The sequence below is a fragment of the Vicugna pacos genome, chromosome 3 (assembly GCF_048564905.1).
Source record: "Vicugna pacos chromosome 3, VicPac4, whole genome shotgun sequence".
Taxonomy (NCBI): domain Eukaryota; kingdom Metazoa; phylum Chordata; class Mammalia; order Artiodactyla; family Camelidae; genus Vicugna; species Vicugna pacos.
In genome coordinates, this window is record NC_132989.1 from 71,108,944 (window position 1) to 71,129,433 (window position 20,490).

Here is a 20,490-nt window from a genome sequence, read left to right on the forward strand (position 1 = left end):
ACCAGAGTAATGTATCCACTTCCTTGGGATCACCAACCCAGATTTCCAGAAAAATGAGGTGCTGGCCCTGCCTTTTCCCTTCCTCCAGGCTCCTTTCTCACGCTCCTTGGTCCTGAGTTACTCTCATACTGCATGGTTAGTTATTTGACATAAAACCTCCAGAGATAAACAACACAGCTCTTTTGGCAACCCTTGTACAAAACTACTTTTCCTGAAAGAAAACAGTGCGCTGTTTGTTTTGCTGAACAAAACATGAAGACTAGGCATAAGTTCTTTTATCTTCTTCTTGTATGTGGCTTGTATATGAATTAATAGATTTAATTAATTTACTATTACTTTCAGTCACCCTATCTAGCATTAAATTCCCACAATAAAGTCATTTGAAAAGCAGAATCATCAGGTTTCTGAGTATTAATAATTTTTAAATGATTTGGGTCATAATGTCCATGTGTGTTGTGGGACATTTTTCTCTCCTAGAATGCTTTCTTATAAAAGAAAAAATGTATATATCTTTAATTTTTAGGTGCATAAAATTTACAGATATTCGGATCCTTTTTCTCATTCCAGACATTACCTTGGAGGTTTAGGCCTCTTCTAGTATTGTTATTTAAACCGTATTCTCCACATCCTCCTTGATCAACATTTATTCTTTTATTAAACAACATTTATTGAACATACACTCTATGCCAGATACTGAGATAGGCACTGGGGATATAAAGATGATTTAGGTATGTATCTGTTTCAAAAGCTTAGAAGCAGCTTAAACATTCATCAGTAGGGTACTGATTAAATAAATTATAGTACATTCATATAATACATTCAAAAGTAAACTATTACTCAGCTGCTAAGAAGAATGAGGAAGTTCAGTCCATACTAATATGAAACAATATTCAAGGTCTGTTGTAGGATAGGGTGGGCGAGAAAGAAGCTAAGATACTGAGGAATGTATATAGTATATGACCACTTGTGTAGGAAAATATATATATACACATTCATGCATATTTACATATATTCCTACTGGACTAGACTAAATCTGGAAAAATTCAGAGGAAACTGATACCAGAACTGACTGAGGAAAAATAATTAGATGGCTGGAGGACAAAGGTAGAGGAGGGAAACTTATTTTTCTGAGCCTTCTGTATTTTGAACTGTATTTATTAATTCCTTACTCAAAAATAATACATTAACTTTAAAAGGAAAAAAGTCTGGCTTTTAAAAAACTTGGAGTACAGGAGAGATAGATAATATAAGAACTAAGTATACTACAGAGTATATTGGATGTAAAATATGTGCATAAAAGAAAGGAGAGGCCATTTTTTTCTTTAGGGCATCAGTGGGTGATGAAGTCAGAGAGAGATTTGTAGTGGAAGTTACTTGAGGAGTAGTAACAGATTGAGGATTTACCAGTTTCTCCCTAACACTGAGAAGTAACAGCAACACAGATTTATATAGAAGACATAACTATCTCCTGAAATCCGTTAAAATTACATTTACTACTGCAGAACCCAGTCCTAATTCCTGGTGTATCGGCTAGTTCCATTTCACCAGCAGCTGAACCACTAGCATTTCTGCCTTTCCCTCTCTCCAACCTTCCCTCTCCTTCATGCCCTCTCTCCTTTTGCTTTTTTTGTGAGAGAAGGCATATGTATATCAACAAGTTATGTTTCAGTAGCAATTACATTAATTATTTTTATTTGGCAGAGATACTACAGGTAAACCCAAACTCTGTATTGTTGAAAAAATTTTTTGATATTGGTTAGAGTTGTATGCTAGCACACATTTATGATAATATACCTATTGTCTGGGCTCCCTCCCACGAACAATCTTCCTCTAGGTGGCAGAGTTACTTCTTTTGAATGGAGCAGATCCATTATGTAGAAATGACAATGGAAAGTGTGCTTTGGATGAGGCCAAAGATTTATGTATGAAGCGTCTTCTTGAGAGATATGTTTCTAAACATAAAAGACATCTCACATCAGGTAAGATTAAATTGCCTTGTCATATCTGTTCATCATGTCAGTGCAGAATTACAGAAGTTGAATTTAGAATTATAGAAATTGAATAGATTTTCCTCATAAGTTTTGAGAAAATCCATCCAGTGGTGTTCTTGCTCCATTCCTTTCATAGAGCACACTATTTGTTTGCAGATTCATCAAATGGAAAGACTCTAAAAGAACAAAGAAAGATAATATCAAATGTACTTTTCCCCCAGAATGTGCACTGCAGACAGTTAAGAAAACTTTTGTAAAGTTCTGTTTTTTCACCCCCATTATCCACTGACTGAATAATGTAAATTATTGTAAATGAGGTGATGTAAATTATATTTGGCTGTATCCTTTTCCCTGAATATGGCCAGGATTGCTTACTTCCATTCCTTAAGAATATTTTCTTATGACTGCACTTTTGTCCTTTCATTCATTACACTGTTAAGTTGGACTATAAAAGAACTGGATCTAGAATGTGAAATGAATATGTATATGTATGACTGAAACATTGTGCTGTCCACCAGAAATTGGTACAACATTGTAAACTGACTGTAGTTCAATTAAAAAAAAAACTCTTGAGAGGGAGAGTATAGCTCAAGTGGTAGAGCACATGCCTAGCATGCACAAAGTCCTGGATTCAATCCCAAGTACCTCCATTTAAAAAGACAAAAAACAAAAAAAGGAAACAAACAGAAAACCTTGATCTACAATTTCAAAAAGATTATTAAGAATTATTTATCTATTTACTTATTTCTATTGAAGTATAGCTGATTTATAATACTATTTTAGTTTCAGGTGTACAACCTAGTGATTCAATATTTTCATATGTTATATACTCCACTTAAAGTTATTACAAAATAATGGCTTTATTTCCCTGTACAATATATAGTTGCTGCTTTTTATACATAGTAGTTTGTATCTCTTAATTCTATACCCCTGTTTTGCTGCTCCCCCTTCACTCTCCCCTCTGGTAAGCATTAGTGTGTTTTCTGTATCTGTGAGTCTGTCTCTATTTATACATTGTTTGTTATATACATTGGTTTGTTTTATTTTTTAGATTCCATATAAGTGATACCATAGAGTATTTGTCTTTCTTTGACTTACTTCACCAAAAATAATACCTTCCAGGTCCATCCATGTTGTTGCAAATGGCAGAATTTCATTCTCTTTTATGGTTGAGTAATATTCCATTGTATATACATTTATCACATCTTTATCCATCCATCTGCTGTGGACAGTTAGGTTGCTCCCATATCTTGGCTGTTGTAAATAATACTGCTATCTATGATCATTGGGGTGTGTGTATTTTTTTGAATTAGTGTTTTCATCTTCTTTGGATATATACCCAGCTGGATCATAAGGTAGTCTATTTTTTGTTTTTTTGAGGAACTTTCATACCATTTTCCATAGTGGCCACACCAATATACATTCCTTAACAACAGTATACGATGGTTCCCTTTTCTACAAATCCTCAACAACCTTTGTTATTTGTAGATTTTTTGGTAATAGCCATTTTGACAGGTGTGAGGTGATATCTCATTGTGCTTTTTTTTTTAAATTGAAGTATAGTCAGTTTAGAATGTTGTGTCAATTTCTGGTGTACTGCATAATGTTTCAATCATACATATACATACATATATTCATTTTCATATTCTTTTTCACCATAAGTTACTACAAGGTATTGAATATAGTTCCCTGTGCTATACAGTATAAATTTGTTGTTTATCTATATTATATATATTAGTTAATATCTGAAAATCTTGAACTCCCCATTTATCCCTTCTCACCTCCTTCTCCCCCAACCCCTAGTAACCATAAGTTTGTTTTCTGTGTCTGTGAGTCTGTTTCTGTTTTGTAAATAAGCTTGTTTCTATTTTTTTTAGATTCCACGTATAAATGTGGATAGGATATTTTTCTTTCTCTTTCTGGCTTACTTCACTTAAAATAACAATCTCCAGGTCCATCCATGTTGCTGCAAATGGCATTATTTTATTATTTTTTATGGCTGAGTAGTATTCTGTTTTATAAATATATCACAGCTTCTTTATCCAGTTGATGGACATTTAGGTTATTTCCATGACTTGGCTATTGTAAATGGTGCTGCTCTGAACATTGGGGGTGCAGGTATCCTTTTGAATTAAAGTTCCCTCTGGTTATATGCCCAGGAGTGGGATTGCTGGATCATATGGTAAGTCTATTATTAGTTTTTGAGGAATCTCCATACTGTTTTCCATAACAGCTGTACCAAACTACATTCCCACCAGCAGCATAGGAGGGTTCCCTTTTTTCCACCATCTCTCCAGCATTTATCATTTATGGAGTTTTCACTGATGGCCATTCTGACTAGTGTTTGGTGATAACTCATTGTAGTTTTGATTTGCATTTCTCTGATAATTAGCAATAGTGAGCATTTTTTCATGTGCCTATTGGCAATTTGTATGTCTTCACTGGAGAATTGTTTAGATCTTCTGCTCATTTTTAGATTGGGTTGTTTGTTTTTTTCTTATTAAGTTGTATGAGCTGTTTATATATTCTGGAAATTAAGCCCTCATCAGTCTCATCTTTTGCAAATATTTTCTCCCATTCTGTAGGTTGTCTTTTTGTTTTGCTTATGGTTTCCTTTGCTGTGCAAAACTGGTAAGTTTGATTAGGTCTCATTGTGGTTTTGATCTGCATTTCTCTGAGGATTATCAGTGTTCAGCATCTTTTCATGTGCATATTGGTCATCTGTGTATCTTCTTTGGAAAAATGTCTGTTCAGATCTTTTGCCCAGTTTTTGATTGAGTTGTTTATTTTTTTGATATTGAGTTTTATGAGCTGTTTATATGTTTTGGATGTTAACACCTTATAGGTCATATCATTTGCAAATGTTTTGTCCCATTCAGTAGTTTGTCTTTTTGTTTTGTTTATGGTTTCCTCTGCTGTGGAAAAGCTTTTCCCGTTTATTTATTTTTGCTTTTGTTTCCTTTACCTAAGGAGACAGATCCAAAACAATATTGCTATAATATGTCAAAGAGTGTTCTACCTATGTTTTTCTTCTAGGAGTTTTATGCTTTCCAGTCTTACATTTGCATCTTTATTCCATTTTGAGTTTATTTTTGTATATGGTGTGAGAAAATGTTCTAATTTCATCCTTTTACATGTAGCTGTCCATTTTACCACTTATTGAAGCCACTGTATATTGAAGAGAATGTCTCTTCTTCACTGTTTATTCTTGCCTCCTTTGTCATAGATTAATTGACAGTAGGTGCATGGATTTATTTCTGAACTCTATTCTGTTCCATTGATCTGTGTGTCTATTTTTGTGCCATTACCATGCTGTTTTGATTACTGTAGTTTTGAAATAGAGTCTGAAGTCAGGGAGCATGAGACCTCCAGTTTTTCCTCAAGTTTGCTTTGGCAATTCAGGGTCTTTTGTGGTTCCATATACATTTTAGGATTATTTGTTCTAGTTCTGTGGAAAATGTTGTGGATATTTTGATAGGGATTACATTAAATCCTTAGAGTGCTTTCGGTGGTATGATCATTTTAATAGTATTAATTCTTCTAATCTAAGAATATAAGATATCTTTCCTTTTCTTTGTATCATCTTCAGTTTGCTTCATAAATGTTTTATAGTTTTCATGTTTTTCACCTCCTTGATTAAATTTATTCCTAAGTATTTTATTCTTTTTGGTAAGGTTGTGAATGTAAATGGAATTTTTTTTTTTTGCTTTCATTTTCTAGTAGTTCATTATTAATGTATAGAAAAGCAACAGATTTCTGTATATTAATCTTGTGTCCTGCAACTTTATTAAGACAGACATATTAGGAAATTATGATAATACAATTAATTATGAAATAATTTTTTGCCTTATAAAAGCTTGCACATAGTAGCATATCTGAGTATAAACTGTGGGGAATACAACAATACTGAGTTCAGTGTCCATCTTTAGCATTATTTTATTGAGTCTGTTTTGCATTTCTTACAGTAATGTTTTCAGCTCTCTAAAGATAGCATTTGGTTTCTAATAAATATGTAAATTATAAATTATAGGAATGTTATATGTGCCAATTTTAAGAGAAAGTGTTTGCATAATTTCACTTTTTCCACTTGGTTTTCTCATGACAAAGGACTTGGGGTTTTAGAATTCTAGAGTCTGACCAGTGGAGGCTGTCTCCTTTGATTTTCTCTTTTTGTTTACAGCTCAAAAGAATAGCACTGACCCTTCAGACAGAGAGGATGCACACCAGCACAAGGTATATCTCTGTTTAGCAATAAACATTTTTGTAAAATGCACTTGCTGGTGATGTTATAGATCATCAGAGGGGAAAGGAAGACTACTGAAGCATTCACCAGGAATAGTGGCTTCACCTTTGATTAAGACACTTTGGAATAACTACATGAGAACCAGAAGGTTCTGGGCTGTTAGTTTGGGAAGCAGTTGAGTAAATGTAACGTATCTGGACACACTAATGTATTGGTAGCCATTTCCTTCCTCCTCTGCATGGAGCCATGAGGTTTATCAACCATGTCGAATTTCCTCTGGCCTAAGCACAGTATAAGAGTCAAAGGTGTTGATCCATCGCTTCAGACTTTACATGTGGGCATTTACTCTTCATCCGATGCTTGGGTTGTGATATGTGAGAGGAAGCAATGTTCCTATTTTAATCTTAGCGGCAACTTGGTTGCACATCGTCTTTTTTTTTAAATCCCTTCTTCTGCTGCCCAACCTGTGGTCTCTCACAGATAGCAGAGGAATAAACTCTTAATTCTAGCTCTATCTATGTAACAAATGAGAGGGGAGAGTGTTTCTAAAGCACTCTTGTAAAGTTTCCTTTAAAAGGAAAACTTTTATCTGATTATTTTAAAAGCCTATAAAAATTAAGTAGATTAAATTTTTTATTGTGAAAATAAGATCGTTAGTGCTAAAATATTGGCAAAAAATTAAAATGCACAGCAGCAAATAAAGATTAGTAAACATACTGGATCTGAGTCTATTACATTTACCTTTCTTCTGTTAGTCTACTTTTCTGAAATATATATCAAGTTATATATATCCCAGCAGACCCTGTTGTTAGATCAAGTTGTAAATTGAATGGAATAATAGTTTGCTTTATCAACAATCCAGAATGAATTGAGTGTAGAACTACATGTGAAAACTAATGCTATGTATTTTGTTTCTATAGAAACCAAAATTCAGTTCTAAAAATCACAGTGGGTTTGCTTGTGATGAAAATTCCAACAGACAGAAGCCAGAACATGCAAAAGTCAATAAAGAAGGCAAAGACAGTTTATTTATAAATAAAGAAGCTGTATATGAATATTACCAAAAAGATTCCCAAAGCAGGAAATTTGGTAAATCCAAGTATAAGCAGTCAGCTCTTAACCAGAAATACTCTACAGGACTCAGAAAGGACAATCTCCATAATGTCAGGAATCCCAGCACAAATGTGTCTAAAGGTAAAGGAAGAAGATATACACGACATAAAAGGATTCAAGTGGATCATATAATCCAAGAAAGCAATCCAAGAAAGACAATAGCTGTCTCTTCTTCCAGAAGAACAAACAAGTTGGTTCCTCATCAGCAGCAGATTCTCCAAACCCTTGATCACCTTCCAGAAAAGTCATGTAAACCTTCTAGCTCAGCTCCGTCAGGCTTGAAAATTGGTTTAGGTAATAATATGGAGACTTGTTCAGTTTCCAAAGAGACACATACTCAGAGCCTGGATTTATCAGATAGTCAAGAAATAAAATTTCTGGGATTAGAATCCATTGACCAAGTTGAAGCTGTTTCTTTCTCAGGACTTTTTTTGAATAAAACGACCAAGTTACCACCTGTTACTGCAGATCAGCAGCCTCAGACTCACCAAGACCAGCAGCACACTAGCCCTTGTAAATCTTATGAAAACAGTAACTCAGATCAAAAAGATGAGAGCCATAATAAGTGGGAAAATTCTTCTCCATCCTTTATAAAGGAAAACTTTAATGATGGTGATGATGATACTGGTTCCCGTGCCTCTGGAGAGACTGTAAAATCTAAAAAGGTGGTAAGTTTTTCAGATTACAAAAACCAGGATAATTATAAAGAGAATATAACAAATAGGGAAGAAATGGATTTTCAACAGTTTTTACCTTCTGAAGACCATTTTTCACAAGGAAATGCATTCAAAGCAGACAACTTAACCATACTTCCACAACAGGAAGCTATTAATTTTTCAAATTCCGGTAATATAATGGTTTCTGAACACGTTCCAGATGATGAACAATGTGCATGCAGAACTTCTTTTGATCATTTACATGGGAGTCCTGAGCATACTTCCTCGGCTTGTACGAGAGCACACTCAATACATGAAGTTTCAAAGTTGACTAGTCATGCGGAGCTATTCGAGAGGCCACAGGATTGTAGCTACAGAACATCAGCTCCTTTAATGAATCAGACAGATGCACACACTGTGGAAAAGGTGAATAAGAAAGGAGATGCTGAAAGGAATTACACTGACAAAGGCCAAAAAACAAGTTCTTCAAATAGCTCTTTATCCACAGTTGTTCATTCTCAAGTAATAGAAACAACTAAAGTTGAAAAAAGGAGACAAGGGAACAAAACCATACATAATATGGATTTTCATTCCACTGACAATATCAGTAAAGAATTGACCAGCATCTCACAACTTAGTCAAAGAGAAGAGAAGGAGATTTCTCACAAAGCAGGTAGTAGTATTGCTCAGTTTGTACACATGTGCTGTAGATTTACTTATTTTATAGAAATTTCCAGCTGAATTTCACTCAACCCATGCCCAAACTGGTAAGAATGAGGACATGTGGGCCGTAACTTGGAGATACTATTAATTAGTTAAGTAATAGTGTTTACTTTGAAAGTAAAGCCATTATCATCAAAGATGGTGCTAAATTGATATTGACAGAAGTTAATAAATAGTATTTCTGTCAATTTTTATATTTCTTTTTAGTGTAGCTCTTATTTAGCATCAAGAAGCCTAAAATCATTTTCATTGCAGGAAATTGTTAGCTCCATTGATTTCAATGATTCACTGTTGAAATTGCAACCAGCAAACTATATTGTATGAAAACTTTTTTCTTTCTTTTTTTGGGGGAGGAAGTATAGTCAGTTTACAATGTTGTGTCAATTTCTGGTGTACAGCACAATGTTTCAGCCGTACATGAATATACATATATTCGCTTTCATACTAGTTTTCACCGTAAGTTACTATAAGATACTGAATATGGTTCTTTGTGCTATACAGTATAACCTTGTTTATCTGTTTTATATATACCAGTCAGTATCTCCAAATCTCGAACTCTTAATTTATCCCTTCCCATCCACTTCCTCCCTATGAAAACATATTTAAAGGCTTCCATTCCTTTAAAATAAACAGTCAGCTGGGAACAGAAGCTTGGAACAATTACTTGACTAGATTCTTTTTTAGTCAAGTAACCAGTACCACTGATATTGTAAAATGTTTCTTTTTCAGATGAGGAATTAACTATTATTGTCAATGGAGATGAAAGCACTATAAGAAATTGTGAGGAGAAAAAAGAAAAAACAGATTTAGAAATTCATATGCCTACTAATATCCAAGAACACAAAAAAGTTAAAAATTTGAGGAAAAAACAAAATTTCTTGAAAGCTACCTGCAGCCAAGGTGTGTATTTCTCTACTTATATAGGTAAAGGTTTGCATGATCAAACCTAGCAATATATTGTCCTTCAAGGAATTTGTACAGATTTACTGTTTATGTTTTTACTAGTTTACTAATTTGTAAGATTATTTTAGCTGTATTTGTCAGATGGTTTTACTATAAAGCACCACTTGAGAATCTGTTAGTCTTCCAATATATTGTTGTATTTTTGCCTATGACTAATTTATGTTAGAGGAGATAAGGTAAACAGTAGAGACAGTGAGAATGTTGAGTAGGGGCAGCACATCTGAATTGTGCCAGACCCCTTAGATACTTCCACTGAACCGTTTAAACATAGGAAAGTTAAAGAAGCATAGCCACTAGTTTCTGTGTGTCAGATGAGTGAACTGGGTACACTTGGCAGTATGGATAGCTAACTATGCTTTAATAGTTCTTGGAGCTAGTTCTGTGGTGAGTAATAGGCTGGACCACTTCAGGTTAAATGTTAAGCACTGAAAAGTTGATTTAGTAAGAAAAAGTTGATGTAATAGAAGGTAGGAATATTAGGCATTCTCTTGGCCAAAAGCCAAGGAAGCTAAGGAGTGCTGGTGTCCATTAGAAGCTGGAAGAGGCCAGGAAGGATTCTCCTAATTGGTGGTCATTTGTTACAGCTATCACATGAAACTAATACATTTCCCTAACAGCACTTAATCATATTTTAATGTAATTTTTTTACATGTCTCTCATTCTACTAGACTGTAGACTACTTGAAGAAAAAATAGTGTCTCCTCCCTGTTATTTAGAACACAGTGCCCAATTGTTTGATTTAACTAATAAATAAATTGAACTGTCCCAGAGGAAAGAATTCTAAATATTGACATCTGGTTATTCACTAACACAAAGGCCAGCATACGTCTTGATCACTCAACAGAGAATTCAGCCAGGCCCTGAGCGCTGCCCTACTCCCCTCGTCCTTCACGCATTTTCAATCAGCATTTTAGTTTATCTCATTTAAATATGGGTAGCCAAAGATCAAATATTTGTGGAAAACCCCAGTATAAAAGAGACATTGAAGCAAACTAACCAGACCAAAGGAACCCAGAAGAAACAGGAACAACACAAGAATCAGGAAATCTCTAAAATTTGAAAAAAATAATGTGTACAAAGGAAGGAACATTCAGAGAACAATAGGTAGTCCTTACATGTTAAAAATATAATTGCATAAATTAAAAAAATATATAGATATCTATAGCAGGATTAGAAGGCAAAGGTTTATTTACAAGTCTCCTGTAAAGGACAAAAATGGAAGAAAAAAAAGGAAAATAAAGAGAGAGAAGATCAGAAGATCACTCCAGGGTATTCAGAAAGAACAGTGAAAATAGAAGAAATCACCAAAAAAATAGTACAAGAAATTAAGGACAGGAGTTTCCATATTGAAAGGGAGTGAACCAGTATCCAGTACAATGAGTAAGAAAACATCTATCTCACTGAAATTTCAAAACAAGGGAGAAAAGATCCTAAAAGCTTCCAGGGAAGAAAAGAAAGATTGCATATAAAGAAACTGAAAAATGAGTGTTTCTTAATTGCATTATACTTTATAAGTAATTAATAATAATTCAAATATTAATAAAGTATAATGTAATTAAGAAGTACCTAACATTAACTACAGTGGACTTTCATGAAGAAATTTCTTGTGAGGTCAGTGTGAATACTATTTGTTTCCTTTCTAGTTTCTGTCAGATATTGTTATTTAAACATTTTAGTTGAATGTTACAGAAATTTATGATGGCAGTAACATTGAATAATTTTTGATTTTTGCCCCAAAATATTTGCCATGTGCCTAGCTTCTTTGCTACAGATATATCAGGAACAAAGTGAGAGGATTTGTACCATCCACAGTAACAATTTTGGGGAGAGCTTTTTCAATTCAAACTTGCAATCTGCAGGCCTACTATCTTAGGTATTTTGTAATTTTAAAATACATTCTATATATGTATGTATAACATGAAATATATATCTTCTTCCAATAAAGAACTTGAGTGCAGATATCCAAAGAGCAGTATGTTTTTATCTGGATGTCAATGGAAGATAGACATGAGGCTGTCAGTCTTCCCTGTGATTGATATAACCAAAGAATCCATCTTTTAGAGAGTGTTCCTCTATTCTTTCTATCTGTTGCCCTGAATTTATATGCCTGGTTGCTGGCATTTAGGAAATAGGGCAGGGAAAGGGGCTCATGGTTTAATATAGTGGTTCTAAACCTTAGCTTGCATCAAAATCATCTGCAAAACTTGTTAAAACACAGATTGCTGGGCTCTACTCTCAGAAAGTCTGATTCAGTAGGTATATTAGTTATCTATTAGTGTATACTGAATTACCACAAACGTACTAATTTTAACCAACACACGTTATCTCATACTTTCTGTAGGTCAGGAATTGGGCATGGCTTAGCCAGGTCCTCTGCTCAGGATCTTTCAAAGGCTGCGATCGAGATGCAGGTCAGGACTGGGGTCTCATCTGAAGGCTAAACTAGGGAAGGGTTCACTTTCAAGCTCATGTGGTTGTTGATAGAGTTCTGTTCCTTGACAGTTGTGCATGTCCTGTGGTCATCCTCAGTTCCTTGCCGCATGAAATTTTCCAGCGTGGCCACTTGCTTCATCTGCTGGGCAAGCTGAAGGCAGTAGAACAAGTCTGTTAGTAAAACAGAAGATGATACAGTCTCTTGTAACCTAGTCAAGGAAGTGAAATACCCACAAGGGAGAGGTATTCTGTTCACTAGAAGCAAGTTTTGTCAAGAGGAGGGGGTTATACAAGGACATAAATACTGGGAGGTGAGGATCATTAGGAACAATTTTAAAGTCTACCCTCTATAGTAGGCTTGGGCTGGGCTGGAGAATTTACATTTCTAAGTATTTTCCCAGGTGATATTGATACCGCTAATCTGGAACTACACCTTGAGAACTACTGGGTTAAGGGACTTTTCTGTTTCTTCATCCTAATCCTGTACTTTGCCTTGCATCACAGTCTGAAGCTTCGCTGATGCAATTTCTACAGAAAATAAACCTCCAGGTTCCTGGCTGGGGAGTACTTGCCAGGCAGTTTGGGCTTGGGAAAGGGAAGTTGGAGTCCCAGTTTTTCTATATCTATACTTTCAGTCTTCCTGTTTCCAGCCTGTTTCACGCGCTGCCTTTTATGGTAGGTGATACCCTGAAGTGCTGAGTACCTGGGTTTACGTGGCCTCTCTTCCTCCAGATTCCCTTTGCAGGTACTTGGGTTGGAACATTCCACACTCTGCCAAATCAGTTAACTCTTCTGTCAGTGACTTTCCACTTCCTCAAGTGAAGTCTTTGTCCTCTGTTGTTACCTTTTCTATTTTCTTTATATGATCTTACTTAGAACCTTTCACTACATCATTTTAGCATGGTCTGGGGGAGGAAATAGGGAAAAAACTGTTCACTGTTTTTAGCTCCAACTCAAGTCTTTCTAATTTGTGATGCAAGGAAACGATTTTAAAAAAATCAATGGATAATGATACTGTACTGCATTTTCTATGAAAGAAAAATAAAGTACCTAATAGGCCATACCCCATAGTTTGGTTCTTGGCATCTTGTATGATCAGAAACACACTGATTGAGATAGGGAATAGTTATAGAAAGAAGATTTTTATGAAATCATTTTGTTTTAAGAAACTTTTTATAAATTGCTTAAGGACTACTGAGAGTGAAATGAGTGTAGAAATGAAGCAAGTTTTATTTGTTTAAATCAAGCATATGATATAGTGAACAACTGCTAGAATGAATTTGAAGTAATGTCTTAGATGTTCTGTCATTTCTTTGTAAGTTACACTTCCAAATAGTAACAGCAATGATAGTATTAATTAAGGTATGCTTCTCTGTAGTGTGTCCTGCTTAGGATGTTTTGAGGAAGTTGCTATGTGTTTTCTGATCTCTTTCATAATAATCAGCACTTGGTAGAAAAGAAGCCTCAGTTATGTTTGGCAAACTTACAGAAATGGAAACAGCTGGGATCAACAAGAGGCCTGCCAGAGGGGAAAGCCGGCTTCATTTGGCTGCCAGAAGAGGAAATTTGTCTCTGGTGAAAGCTCTAGTACAGTCTGGAGCAGATGTGAATCTAGAAAATAATGCAGGTTTGGATTTGTAAATTTTCATTGTCTTTATAATTTGAACTCACTGATACATACATTTCATCTACCCTTCCCCATTTTGATCCTGGTTGATGTATAGCCATTAATTTTGAAAAAAATTGTAATATATTGTTACTTACTTGGTATCAGATTTATCTTGGTTCCCACCAATTGCTAAAATAACCTTCTTTGAAGCGGTTCTTAACATACATTTGGGAGTGCTGAGAGGGAATATACAGAATGAGGAGCAAAAGAAGCTTTATTAAGGCCTTCTCCTTGGAGGCCTTAGTATCCTTCCCTAACTTTGGAAAGTATGCCAAACTTTCCCATTTTCCTATCCGTTCTTTTCTTTCCTTCTCTCTTAATACTGTTCCTTTTTCTCCTTTTCCTTGGTTTTATTTTAAATCTCCATTTTAAAATTGATCTGCTACTGTTTTTCTCAAGCACAAAAAAACACTTGTGTGAAGAATTCTAGAGGGGAAAAAGCTCAAAGGTTGATTGATCAAATGTCATTTTAAAGAAAAATGTGGCAGAAGAAAATAGGAATGTCAGGTATCTTACTCTATTTTAATATCTGATTTGAAACCAGTTGACATGATTAGTATTTACTCTGGCCCCATTATATTTTATGTTCTGGGAGTCTTTTGGTACTTGTATCAACAACTATTTTAGGGGAGTTTTTTTTTTTAAATGAAACACTTTTTTTAGTGAGGTATAGTTGATTTACAATAGTATATTAGTTTCAGGTATACAGCATAGTGATTCAAACTTATTATAGATTATATTCCATGTAGTTATTATAAAATATTGGCTATATTCCTTGTGCTGTATATCTTTGTAGCTTATTCATTTTATATGTAGTAGTTTGTACCTTTTCATCTCCTGCTCTATCTTGTCCCTCACCACTACCCTCTCCCCACTGGTAACTAATGTTTATTCTCTGTATCTGTGAATCTGTTTCTGTTTTGTTGTATTTGCTTGTTTCTTTTATTTTTTAGATTACACTATAAGTGATAACATAGAGTATTTATCTTTTCTGTCTGACTTATTTCATTAAGCATAATACCCTCCAGGTCAATCTGTATTTTTTGCATGAGACAAAATTTCATTCTTTTTATGGCCAAGTAGTATTTCATTGTGTGTCTCTACCTACCCTACCTACCTACCTATCTACCTGTCTGTCCATCACATCTTCTTTATCCATTCATCTGTTGATGGACACCTCGGTTGTTTCCATATCTTGGCTATTATAAATAATGGTGCTATGAACATTGAGGTGCATGTATCTTTTCGGATTAGTGTTTTTGTTTTCTTTAGGTACATACACAGGAGTGGAATTGCTGAATCATATGGTGGTTTTATTTTTAGTTTTTTGAGAACATCCATACTGTTTTCTGCAGTGGCTGCACCAATTTACATCCTCACAGATGTTTGTTATTTGCATTCTTTCTGATGGTACAGGAGTAGGGTGATATCTCATTGTGGTTTTGATCTGCATTTTTCTGATAATTAGCAGTGCTTAGCATCTTTTCACATGCCTGTTGGCTATCTGTGTATCTTCTTTGGAAAATGTTTTTACAGGTCCTCTGACCATTTTTTTGATTGGGTTGTTTGGTTTTTTGTTTTTTGGGTTTTTTTTGATATTGAGTTGTATGAGCTATTTATGTATTTTGGAAATTAATCCCTTATAGGTCATATCATTTGCAAATATTTTTTCCTGTTCAGTAAGTCCTCCTTTCATTTTGTTGATGGTTTCCTTTTCTGTGCAAAAGCTTTCCATTCTAATTAGATCCCATTTGTTTATTTTCACTTTTATTTCCTTTGCCTTATGAGATAGATCCAAAACAATATTGCTATGATTTATGTCAAAGAGTACTCTGCCTGTTTTCTTCTAGGATTTCTGTGGTTTCCAGTCTTATATTTAGATCTTTAATCCATTTTGAGTTTATTTTTGTATATGGTATGAGAAATGTTGTAATTTCATTCTTTTACATGTAGCTGTCCAGTTTTCCCAGCACCACTTATTGAAGAAACTGTCTTTTCTCCATTGTTTATTCATTTCTCCTTTGTCATAGATTAATTGACATAAGTGCATGGGTTTATTTCTGGATTGTATAGTCTGTTCCATTGGTCTGTGTGTCTGTTTTTGTGCCAGTATGCTAATGTTTTGATTACTATAGCTTTGTAGTATACTCTGAAGTCAGGAAGCATGATTCCTCCAGCTCTGTTCTTTCTCAAGATTGTTTTGGTTATTCAGGATCTTTTATGCTACCATACAAATTTTAAAATTATTTCTTCTAGTTCTGTGAAAAATGCCATTGGTATTTTGATAGGGATTGCATTGAATCTGTAAATTGCCTTGGGTAGTATGGTCAATTTAACAATATTAATTCTTCCAGTCCATGAACACAGTATATCTTTCCATCTAGTTGTGTCATCTTCAGTTTTTCATCACTATCATTTAGTTTTCTGAGTACAGATCTTTTATGTCCTTAGGTACGTTTACCCCTAGGTATTTTATTCTTTTTGATGCAATTGAAAATGGGGAAATTCCTTAATTTCTTTTTCTGATAATTTGTTGTTAGCGTATAGAAATACAACAGATTTTTGTATATTAATTTTGTATCCTGCAGCTTTACTACATTCATTGATGAGCTCTGGTAGGTTTTTTTGGTGATGTCTTTAGGACTTTCTTTTCATAGCATTTCATCTGCAAAGAGGGACAGTTTCCTTCTTCCTTTACAGTTTAGATTCCTTTTATTTCTTTTTTGTTTTTTGTCTTATTGCTGTGTCTAGGACTTCCAATATTGTGTTGAATAGAAGTGGTGAGAGTGGGCATCCTTATCTTGTTTCTGATGTTAGAGAACATGCTTCTACACATACACATTGAATATGCTGTTAGCTGTGGGCTTATTATATATGGTCTTTATAATTTTGAGGAATGTTCCCACTATACTTGCTTTGTGGTGGGTTTTTATCAAAATGGATGTTGAATTTTATCAAAAGCTTTTTCTACATCTATTGAGATGATCATATGGTTTTTATTCTTCAAACTGTTAATGTGATGTATCACACTGAATGACTTGTGAATAGTGAGCTATCCTTAAATCAATGGAATAAATCCCATTTGATCATGGTATATGATCCTTTTAATGTATTGTTAGATTCAGTTTGCTAATATTTGTTGAGAATTTTTGCATTTATGTTGATCAGTGATATTGGCCTGTAATTTTCTATTTTTGCATGATATCGTCAACTGATTTTGGTATCAGGGAGATGCTAGCCTTGTAGATAAGTTGGAAGCATTTCTTCCTCTGCAGTTTTTTGGAATAGTTAGAGGATAGGTGTTAACTCTTTCCTAAATGTTTGTTAGAATACACCTTTGAAACTTTTTGGGAGTTTTTAATTACTGATTCAGTTTCATTACTGGTAATTGATCTGTTCATATTTTTCTATTTCTTTCTGATTTAGTCTTAGGAGAGTATACACTTTTAGGAATTTGCCCATTTCTTGTAAGTATTCTATTTTAGCATTTAGTGATTTATAGTGATCTATTATGATCCTTTGTATTTCTGTGGTGTCAGTTATAACTTCTTTTTCATTTCTTATTTTTTTAATTTGGGCCCTCTTTTTTTCTTGGTGAGTCTGGCTAAAGTTTTCTCAATTTTGTTTTATCTTTTCAAAGAATGAGCTCTTAGTTTCATTTATCTTTCCTATTTTTTTTTAGCCTTCGTTTAATTTATTTTTACTCTTATCTTTATGATATCTTTCCTTCTATTAACTTTGGGGTTTTTTGTTATTTTTCTAGTTCCATTAGATGTAAGGTCAGGATGTTTGTTTGAGTTCTTCTTGTTTCCTGAGGTAAGTTTATATTGCTATAAATTTCCCTCTTGGAACTGCTTTTGCTGCACCCCATAGCTTCTGGATTATTGTATTTTCATTTTCATTTGTCTCTTTTTATTTTTTTTCTTTGGTTTCTTCAGTGCTCTAATTGTTTAGTAGTATATTGTTTAGCCTCCATGTGTTTGTGTTTTTTGCAGTTCTGTTCATGTAGTTGATTTCATATCTCATAGAGTTGTGGTCAGAAAAGATGCTCAATAGTATTTCATTTTTTTTTGTATTTACCAAAGCTTGTTTTGTGGCCTGGCATGTGATCTATCCTGAAAAATTGTTCCTTGTGTATTTAAAAAGAAGGTGTATTCTGCTGACTTTCTATGGAATGTTCTATACATGTCAGTAAAGTCCATCTGTTATAATATGTCATTTAAGGCCCATTTTTCCTTACCTTACTGATATTCTGTCTGGATAATGAGTTCATTATTGAAAATGAGGTGTGAAAGTCTCCTACTATTGTTGTGTTACTGTCAGTTTCTCCCTTTATGTCTATTAATATTTGCTTTATGTATTTAGATGGCCCTATATTGGGTACATATATATTTATAATTATTTTACCTTCTTGGATTGATCCCTTGATCATTATGTAATGTCCTTCTTTGTCTCTTGTACCAGTTTTTGTTTTAAAGCCTATTTCATCTTATATAAGTATTGCTACCCTAGTTTGCATTTTGTTTCCATTTGCATGGAATACCTCTTTCTGTCTACTCATTTTCAGTCTATGTGTGTCTTTAGATCTGAAGTGTCTCTTATAGGTAGCATATGTATAGGTCTTGTTTTTGTGTCCATTCTCCTTCTCTATGCCTTTTGATTGAAGCATTTTGTCCATTTACATTTAAAGTAATTCTTGATATGTATGTGCTTATTGCCATTGTGTTCATGGTTTGGGAGTTGTTTCTGTAGTTCTTTTTTGATCCTTTTTTCTTTTATTCTCTTATGATTTGATGATTATCTTTAGTGTTTGGTTTTGTTTCTCTTTTTTTGCATGTGTACCTATTATAGAATTTTGGTTTGTGGTTACCATGAGTTTTATATGTATGTATGTATGTAGGTATGTGTGTGTGTATGTGTGTATCTATCTATCTATCTATCGATGATTATTTTAACTTGCAGATCTCTTAATGTCAAACACATTTAAACAACCTTGCAATGTTACTCTCCTCATGATTACAACATGTTTTGACATCATATTTTTCATCTCCTTTTTTTTTTTTTGGATATTCCTTAACTGTTTGTTGTGGCTAGAGTGATTTTTTTCTACTACTATTTTTTTTGACATTCCTAATAGTTTTGTACCTGGTTGATTTACTACTTTTACTGTTTATTTGCCTTTACTTATGAGCTTTTTCCTTTTATAATTTTTATGTTTCTAGTTGTGACCTTTTCTTTTTTGCTTAGAAAAGTCCCTTTAAAATTTCTCTTAAAGCTGGTTTGGTAGTACTGGACTCTTTTAGCTCTTGCTTGTCTATACAGCTTTTGATCTCTTCATCAAATTTGGATGAGAGCCTTACTGGGTAGAGTATTTTGGACTGCAGGTTTTCCATTCTATCATTTTAAAAGTATGGTGCCACTACCTTCTGACCTGCAGAGTTCTACTGAAAAGTCAGCTGAACTCCCTTAGAGACAGTCCCTTGTATGTTATTTGTTGCTTTTCCCTTACTGCTTTTAACATTCTCTTTTTATCTTTAAATTTTGTCATTTAAATCACAGTGTGTTTTGGTGTGGTCATCTTTAGGTTTGATTATGTTTGGGACTCTCTATGCTTCCTGGATTTGGGTATTTGTTTGCTTTCCCTGGTTAGGGAAATTTTCAGCTACTGTGTCTTCAGATATGTTCTCTACCCCTTTCTTTCTTCTCCTTCTGGGACTCCTATAATGCAAATGTTGGTATGCTTGATGTTGTCCCAGTGGTCTTTTAAAGTGTCCTTGTTTCTTTTTATTCTTTTTTCTTTTTTCTATTCAACTTCAGTGATTTCCACTGCTCTGTCTTCCAACTTACTTATTCATTCTTCTATATCATTTAGTGTACTATTGATTCCTTCTAGTGTATTGTTCATTTCACTTATTATATTCTTCATCTCTGTTTGGTTGTTCTTTATATTTTCTAAGTCTTTGTTAAAAACGTCTAGCTTCTCGTTCTGTTTATCCATTCTTCTCCCAAATTCTTTGATTATCCTTATGATCATTACCTTGAACTCTTTTGTTGGGTAGATTCTCTATCTCCACTTCACTTAGTTCTTCTTCTGGGGTTTTATCTTCTTCCTTTGTTTTGAACATGTTCCTCTGTCACCTTATTTTGCCTAACTTGAAGTTTTTTTTCTGTGTATCTGGTAGGTTGGTTACATTTCCCAGCCTTGGAGAAGTGGCCTTTTGTAGGAGATGTCTTATGCTTCCTTTCAACATACTCTTCTCTGATCACCAGAGCTCTATGCTCTATGGGTGCCTCCTGTATGGGCTGCATGAGTCCTTCTGTTGTGGCTGGCTAACTACTGTGGGCAGTTAGTCTGGTAGGCTTGGCCAGCCCCTGGTTGGGTTGATTGCCAGGCTCTGCTTTGTATAGAGACTGCTGGCCATTGGTTGGTGGGCCTGAGTCATGAGGCAGCTGGCTACTGAACCCCAGAGGACCCCAGGGCTAATGTTGACTTACTGGTGGGCAGAGTCTGGGTACAGGAGATCCCAGGGCTGTTGTCTGCCTGCCAGTGGGTGAAGCTAGTTCCTAACACTAATGTTGGGTTACAGGTGATCAGAGCCAGGTCCTGGGGACTGGTTGCAGGGCCCAGAGGTCCCAGAGCTGGTGTTAGACTGCTGGGTGGTGGGGGTGCAATTTCGGACACAGGTGGCAGCAGGGTTC

The 20,490-nt window shown here is 34.6% G+C and overlaps 1 protein-coding gene across 11 annotated transcripts in view; it reads left to right on the forward strand.

Moving 5' to 3' along the window:
• Nucleotides 1–20,490, forward strand: part of ANKRD31 (ankyrin repeat domain 31) — a 153,433-nt gene that overhangs the window by 93,093 nt on the left and 39,850 nt on the right. For 7 of the 11 annotated variants that reach the window (XM_072958492.1, XM_072958488.1, XM_072958493.1 and 4 more), the window contains 5 exons: nucleotides 1,835–1,979; nucleotides 6,172–6,224; nucleotides 7,155–8,679; nucleotides 9,456–9,626; nucleotides 13,567–13,749. In XM_072958492.1, coding sequence (XP_072814593.1) covers nucleotides 1,835–1,979; nucleotides 6,172–6,224; nucleotides 7,155–8,679; nucleotides 9,456–9,626; nucleotides 13,567–13,749 — 2,077 coding nt within the window. The remainder of the gene's footprint in view (nucleotides 1–1,834; nucleotides 1,980–6,171; nucleotides 6,225–7,154; nucleotides 8,680–9,455; nucleotides 9,627–13,566; nucleotides 13,750–20,490) is intronic. The other 4 variants (XM_072958494.1, XM_031674925.2, XM_072958495.1 and 1 more) reach the window with 4 other exon arrangements.